This window comes from Palaemon carinicauda, chromosome 7 (genome assembly GCF_036898095.1).
Source record: "Palaemon carinicauda isolate YSFRI2023 chromosome 7, ASM3689809v2, whole genome shotgun sequence".
In the NCBI taxonomy this organism is placed as follows: domain Eukaryota; kingdom Metazoa; phylum Arthropoda; class Malacostraca; order Decapoda; family Palaemonidae; genus Palaemon; species Palaemon carinicauda.
The window spans coordinates 38484790-38492633 of record NC_090731.1 but is presented as its reverse complement, the minus strand read 5'-3'; the positions used below and the strand labels follow the sequence as shown (position 1 = coordinate 38492633).

Genomic DNA, 7844 nt, shown 5'->3' with positions numbered 1-7844 from the left:
AGAAACTTCAATACCAGACTGTATTAATTCTAAATAAAGCTTTTTAAAACTACTTTTTCCTTCCATGAGAGCTTCCCCGTGTACAGCATTAAAAATCTCCCGCATTATTAACAACTGTGAAAAAACTGACTAGAAGGTTCATGTAATTCCCCCCGATTAACACATTCTATCCAAGTATCATTCCTTAGCACTTCTTCAGTCTTATTTCCTAACTCAGGATATTTTACACAAAATTTCTTTACAATATATCCACCAATGTATTTAAGAGCTTCTTCCTCAATTACTCCCCCAATATCTTTCTTTATTTCTTTACTTGCTCTCAAAAGGTCTTCTTCCTCGTCTAAAGCATCTTTCTCTGAATAAAAATCTAAATTACTGAATATCTGCGTTGTTAGGCTAAGTCCCTTTTTTCGTGATAGATTCATCGTCTTTGGCTGATTCATCAGATTTTTCAACAGTGGTGATATTACACTTTTCCCTTAATATTTTAATTTCTTTTCCTGGCAACATTTTTTTAGCCGAAATTTAAAGTTCACAGCATGAGGATGATCATGGTGCCCATCCATTTGCCTTATACACCCAAAGAAATGTTCAAGGCAATCTTGATTTAGTCTTTGTGTAAGTAGGTAGTCAATACTATAAGAGCCTTTTAACATATCAAACAAAGCAATGGTAGATTTACATGATGAAATCATTTCTTTCTGAAACTTGAAAAGACTTTTTGTACTAGGATTTTTAACTCTCATAGTATTCATTACCTCGATTACCTTGAGCAGTGTACCTTTTTGTTTTTCTACATCAATACCAAAAGCATTGCTTTTACCAAGCTTTTCATACATGGAGGAAGAATTCGTTATATTGAACCAATCATTTATTAAAAGAATAAAATCAGATGTTTAATTCCAGTTTTGACACTCCAACAGTCCCTTTTCCCATAAATATTTCAATGAGTTGGCATATGACCTAGATAGTAATTGAACTGCTAATTTAACGTGCTGTCTTTGTTGACCTGTTACAGTTGAATACATTTCATTAATCTTATATGCAAGCCTATATTCTTTTTTGGTTTTATTAAGCATTTCACGTATGCCGTCATCTGAAATACACTCTCGTCTTGAGGAAAAAACCGGAGACAATAAAATTATTTCTAACTAATTTAATTAAATGTGGAACATCTGAGAAAACAAAAACTTCTCTCTTTGGTTTAAAATGAATCGAGCAAACAGTAGCTTTCACAACGTTAATTCTGTCTGCACGGCAACATGCATGTATCCACTGGTCTATGTATGTTTTTTTCTTTTGGAAAGCGATGGTATTTTATGTTTGAGCTTTTAGTTTTATCATGTCTATTATAACAGCCAAATACCGTGCAGTTACATGGCATTATTAGTGACAGAATGAATGAATGAATAAAATGATAATGGACACAGTGTCTCCTATTGTTTACGTTACCTCTATAGGTAGCTAACTAAGGCAACGGTCCTTTGTTTTGTTTACCCACGTGTGTGAAACGGGGAAGCTTGACGTCACAGTATGGGTGATTCACAGATTAAGCTGCGCGTTGGCTGACCTGGTATATATAGACCTTGGTAGCTTCCCTGAATTTAAAGATTGCAATATACCTTTCGCTGCATTTCCACATACCGAAGATTTTTTCTATTGGCATTTCTATTAAACCCTACATTAAGGTTAAATATCAATCCCTGGTACCTTCGTTTAATTAGTTCATTATGGATGTTCCACAAAACATTCAGAATGCTGACAACCCTATAAGTGCAAATACCCCCTAGGCAGTACCATCGTGTTTGTAATACTAGACGAACAGTTTATTCAAAGTCATGCCTTATCCATCATTTAGCTTAAATGCTACACAGTATTTTATTAGCTTTATTCCAGCTGTGTTGAAAAGTTATGAATTACCTTCCCAATAGCCGAGTTGAGAAGTTTAAGATTTACCTTCCTATTGTAGTTAAATCTGTTACTTCCAAAAAGTCCATTCTTTCCTAAACTTTTTGTTAGATAGGCTGACCGAAGTCTTTTAATGGTTTATTTGGGGTCAGTACCTACATTTCCTCAACTTCACGGAAATTTTGGTTGAAGCTCTTGAGCTTATATCCTTTAGCTTTCCCAACTAGGGTTGTGGCTGTGCTAGCATTTTTTTCTAGGGTCATAGCATAGCTAGTAATGATTATAGATTAGGTCAAGTTTGTGTATTTTTCGAACTAACCTTAAAAATATCCTAGCTGTTAACCAATTTTCTTTCCAACCAGACTTTAAATAACTCCCATTAGCATACCAGCACCTCTTGCAAATTTTTCACAAAATAGAATTTATACAATTAAATCCTAAAGTAAATTTCCATGAATCATTTTTTATTAGAGTAACGTTAGGAACACTTAGCTATATCCGATTGGCCTTGTCGCTAGAAGGCAAAACTTGGGATCATCCTTAACAGAAACTTTTTGGCATGATCTGTGCAACAAGATTTGTACCAAACAGAATTTAGAGCAAATTTTTTGTAAACTGTATGTTACAGGAATGGGCTGTAATACGTACAGTCTAGCTTACTTTTGATTTTTTTTTTTAAGTTACTGTCGAAAGAGCCCATCTTTGTACAAAAGTTATATGTAATCATACAAAAATTTATGGAAAATCTTTCAATTTCTATTCAAGGTGGTCATCAGGTGCAAAGAAATTGGTTCATTCAAATAACTTAGTGGAAAGAAACATCATAGAGTCCAGTTTCATAAAAGAAACCTTTGAAAACAACTTGAATATTAGTCATGGAATGTATAAACTCGACGCCTTTATATGTAAAGATATTTGTAAGCTATATAAAAAAAACATTAACCACTTAATGTAGAATTGAATGTATTGTGAATAATTAACGTCGGTGTGAAATTAATATTTAGACTTAAGCTACCATTTATTAAAGGAAACAATTATTTTATATAGTATGCATAAGTATATTGGCACTATATAGTGTTATGCTAGATATAAGTATTGATATATACATGATTATATGTTTATGATATTAATGTTGTATGCATATAAATATATATATGCATATGTATGTATGTGTATGTGTATATATGTATATATTTATGTGTATATGTATGTATATATGTATGTGTATATATATGTATTAGTGTATATATGTATATGTGTTTGTATCTGTATGTATGTATATATATATATATATATATATATATATATATATATATATATATATATATATATATATATATATATATATATATATATATATATATATATATATATATATATATATATATATATATATATATATATATAAATATATATGTGTGTGTGTATACATATATTATTATTATTATTATTATTATTACTATTCAAGCTACAACCGTAGTTGGAAAAGCAAGATGCTATAAGCCCAGGGGCTCCAACAGGGAAAATAGCTCAGTGAGGAAAGGAAATAAGGAAATAAATAAATGAAGAGAACAAATTAACAATAAATCATTCTAAAATAAGAAACAACGTCAAAACAGACATGTCATATAATAAACTATCAACAACATCAAAAACAAATATGTCATAAATAAACTATAAAAAGACTATGTCTGCCTGGTCAACAATAAAGCATTTGCTCCAACTTTGAACTTTTGAAGTTCTACTGATTCAACCACCCGATTAGGAAGATCATTCCACAACTTGGTCACAGCTGGAATAAAACTTCTAGAGTACTGCGTAGTATTGAGCCTCGTGATGGAGAAGGCCTGGCTATTAGAATTAACTGCCTGCCTAGTATTACGAACAGGATAGAATTGTCCAGGGAGATCTGAATGTAAAGGATGGTCAGAGTTGTGAAAAATCTTATGTTTATGTATGTTTTGCTTATGTATTTATATAGATAAGGCTACCGTATTGACATATAAATAAACTGTACTGAAAGTAAAAAAAGAAGAAAACAAGAATATACCCGCCACTAGAAATGACCCTTTTTAGCAGGTGTCTAACGAGCTTGGGGACTCCTCCTACTCAACACCTGAGTCAAGCCCAGGTAGACGGTAAGGGAGTGTCATTGTTCTCTAAATCTCTATGGGCCGTATGCTAAGAGGAAATAAAGGGACTATAATATAGACCCTATATTAAATTCCTAGGCTTAGAACATATACAGGCCCTATAAATTTAGGGTTCCCTATAATTTAAGGGGCGGTTCCAATACTATTCAAAGGGTGGCCCAGACATGCCTTTCGCAAGCCCTATAAATAAATAGTAGTCATGATATCAACTCTTTGCTTGTGAAAAACATTTATATTATCAAAAGATGTCTTACAAAAATAATAACACATAAAAAGAAAGAAAAACTATTGAACAGGTGGGCCAAACTTCATATTTTATGAACTCGGAGATGTCCCTCTCTGAGTTCAAGCACAACACAACAAAACAAGCTTCTGCCAAGTTTCACAGGTAAGAATTTCTTTGATTATTTTTTTAGCAAAGTAAGTGATAAAATAGTAGTTGCAAGTAAACCTGTCATTTGAAATCGTAAATAAATTACATTCTTCCAATAGATATGATAGCTCATGCATGGAAAAGGTGTTGGTTTTTAACTGATGCTAAAAGGTTCATCTGTTTTTAAGAGAAATTGTTGTATTTGTGTAAAGTTCACATTAAGTTTGGCTTGGAGAAGTTGAAAAATTCTGGTAACTAATCTAACGAAATCAAAGTAACCTTGGCAGGGGGTGACCCTCTGGAAGAGAATGCCAAAAAAAGGCCTTATCCTTTAGATTCTAGCAAAATGAACTAATTTTCATCCACAATTTTGCCTTTTTATAAATGATTTAGATATCTGGAGATGATTCCCAGGTTTTCAAGAATAATTCAACTAATGTGAACCTAATGTAGGAAATCATAGCTCCAAGTTGGTTGTGTTGGGCTGGTGATGGTAGCCTAAATTAGGGTTCGTTCATTACTTTGTAAGACAATTTAGATGGTGTCTAGAGTAGGCCTAGGGTTGATTTCCAGCATGATCATCATCTGAAAAGTCTAAAAACCCATTTGAACCTAATTTGGGAATTTCATGGTGCATCTAAGTTTATGCCTAGTCTACTAAAGTGTAAGTTAGCTGTGCAGTGTGGACTGTGGAGGGCTGCTGTTGAGCTAGCCAGGGGTCAAGGGTGGCAGATTAGGTTTTGTAGAGTTAAACACTAGGCTAACAAACATTTCATGAGTCTTACATTACACGTATATTTCATATATTTCAGCATGTACCGACAATTCCGTCATATCCGAAACCTTCAGCGCTATCAGCATGGCCACATACGAAGGGTTGTGACAGACCGAAGCAACCCATTCCATGCCATGACTGAGGAAGAATTTCTGATGAGGTTCCGATTAAGTAAAGAATGCACACTTTCATTGATTGCAAAGATAGAGCATACACTGCCCAATGCTCTTAGCAACAGAGGTAGGCATGAGTCGTTATCACATTGTTTTTGTACTTATATGTCAGGTGATGAGCTATTTGTGAGTGATGTAATGCTCATTTTGGTAATAGTATAGAACACCACGCTCTCCATTTACTCCAATATAATATAATCCTGCGGTTCTCACCTTCTTGCACAGTAATTAGGTGGTTATTTAAATTCTGGGAAAGCAATAATTAGCAAGATATGTTGAAGAGGGGGAGAAGGGGTTATGAAAAGAAAATAGCTCGGTTTCCTCACTATACGATATGGAACTGACGTCAACATAGTCAACCAAACAGATCATGATGCCAGGGTACATAAACAGAAGTTCGTGATGCCAGCGTACATTTGATATACTTTATATTCAAAATATACTTAATCAAGAATTGTGATTACTCAAAAGTGTCACTATTTGTAAATTGCATATTTTAAGGACACTTTTGAGTAATTAATCCATTTTTAATTAGGTATATTTTGAATATAAAGTAAATCAAATGTACGCTGGCATCACAAACTTCTGTTTATGTACGCTGGCATCACGAATTCTGTTTGGTTGACGATGTTGACATGTCAGTTCCAAGTCGTTTAGTGAGGAAACCGAGCTATTTTCTTTTTATAACCCCTTCCCCCCTCTTCAACATATCTTGCTAATTATTGCTTTCACAGAATTTAAATAACCCCCTAATTACTGGGCAAGAAGGTGAGAACTGCAGGATTCCATTATATTGGAGTAAATGGAGAGCGTGGTGTTCTATACTCTTACCTGCATTTTCACTTATTTAACAACATTTCCTTAATAATAATGTACCAGGTAGGTACAGTACATAAGGTGCCTTCATTACCTGTAATCACAAGCAAAAGTGATTTTTATGTCTGTATACTGTACTGCAGTGATTCTCAACCAGTGTGCCAAGGCACAATGATATGCCACAACTAATTCAAGCAGTATGGTGATATTTACTGAAGTAAAATAAGTTCTTATTTATACCCGGTATTTTTTTATGTCTGTAGTTCCATCTTATAATTACATGTATACCCTTTTAAATTTTGCCAAGTATACTGTATGCTGTGGTATTCTTATGAGATCTTAAGTGTGTCATTGGTAAAAAAAGGTTGAGGCATTTGCTGTACTTAGTTTACTTAGGCAAGTTATTTTATTGGTTTCTGCTAAATTTGTTACTTGAAAGGTTATATGAAGCTGCCTAGAGATATTATGCTTAATGCAGTAAAAGATTATACAATTTTTTAAGTAAAAACAGATGAGAATTGTGCCTGGACATGGTTTGAGTGAAGTACTTCATGATTTTTTTCTTTTTCCACAGGCTGTCCTGTGCCTTCTCACCTGCAGGTCCTAATTGGATTGAGATACATTGCCACTGGAAACGACCAACTTGGTATATCTGATTGGTGTGACGTACCACAGTCTTTTGTTAGTAGATGTGTTGGCAAGGTAGCATATGCAATTGGAAGTTTGTGTGCAGAGTTCATCAAGTTTCCAGACCAAGATAATATCACCAGGATTAAGCATGAATTTATGACTATAGCTGGAATGCCAGGTGTAATTGGGTGCATTGACTGCACTCATATTGCAATTGAGATACCAAGTCACCCGCGTCCTGAAGTTTTCCGCAGCAGAAAAGGTTATTTTTCATTTAATGTACAAGCAGTCTGTGGTCCTCAGTTGCAGCTCTACAACATTGTAGCTCGGTGGCCTGGCAGTGCACATGACAGAAATATTTCTGAAAATAGTCGACTCTGTCAGGAACTCGAAGATGGTATTCTGCCTGGACACTTGTTGGGTGACAGTGGCTATCCATGTCGTGAATATTTGTTGATTCCTCTGACAGCTCCTCATGGCCGTGGAGAGAACCGCTATAATGCTTCTCACATAAGAACGCGAAACAGTGTTGAGAGAGCATTTGGACTATTAAAAAGAAGATTTGCTTGCCTTGGAAAGAAAATGAGGACGTCTATGAGAAACACCAAACACATAATTGTTGCTGCTGCAGTTCTCCACAATTTGGCCATCGCCTACAGAGTACCTGAGCCAGATAATGTAATTCATGAACTTCATGATCCAGATGACCTAGAAGCCCAAGGAAACATACAAGAGGATGAATTGAGGCAGCAACCTCAAGCAATGAGAAATATCCAAGGAGTCTTTAAAAGACAGCAAATCATCAGAGAATATTTTGCTTAGGAAAAAAATAATCACCACCACTAGGCTTAAAGTTACCAAAAACCAAATTCAAAGTATGTATAAATGGTACAGGTTTGGAAAATAAACCAGTAACAGTTATTTGTAATTTTAATTTCCACAAAAATATACAGTACAGTAGTCAAAATACATTGCAGACTAGAACACAATGCATAAGTTCATCACAGCCGAAATAT

General features: G+C 34.4%; 1 protein-coding gene across 1 annotated transcript; it reads left to right on the top strand.

Annotated features, from left to right (window-relative positions):
- Positions 1-4254: 4254 nt before the first annotated feature.
- LOC137643556 (putative nuclease HARBI1) lies at positions 4255-7698 on the top strand. Its single transcript, XM_068376288.1, has 3 exons — positions 4255-4449; positions 5247-5449; positions 6773-7698. Exons 1-3 carry the CDS (start codon positions 4379-4381, stop codon positions 7648-7650), a joined length of 1152 nt encoding a protein of 383 aa, XP_068232389.1. The 5' UTR covers positions 4255-4378; the 3' UTR covers positions 7651-7698.
- The last annotated feature ends 146 nt before the right edge of the window (positions 7699-7844 follow it).

Coding starts and splice junctions, on each gene's coding strand:
- LOC137643556 (XM_068376288.1), top strand. CDS start 4,379: ATGAACTCGGAGATGTCCCTCTCTGAGTTCAAGCACAACACAACAAAA. Junction 4,450..5,246: donor GCTTCTGCCAAGTTTCACAG/GTAAGAATTTCT, acceptor CATATATTTCAG/CATGTACCGACAATTCCGTC. Junction 5,450..6,772: donor CAATGCTCTTAGCAACAGAG/GTAGGCATGAGT, acceptor CTTTTTCCACAG/GCTGTCCTGTGCCTTCTCAC.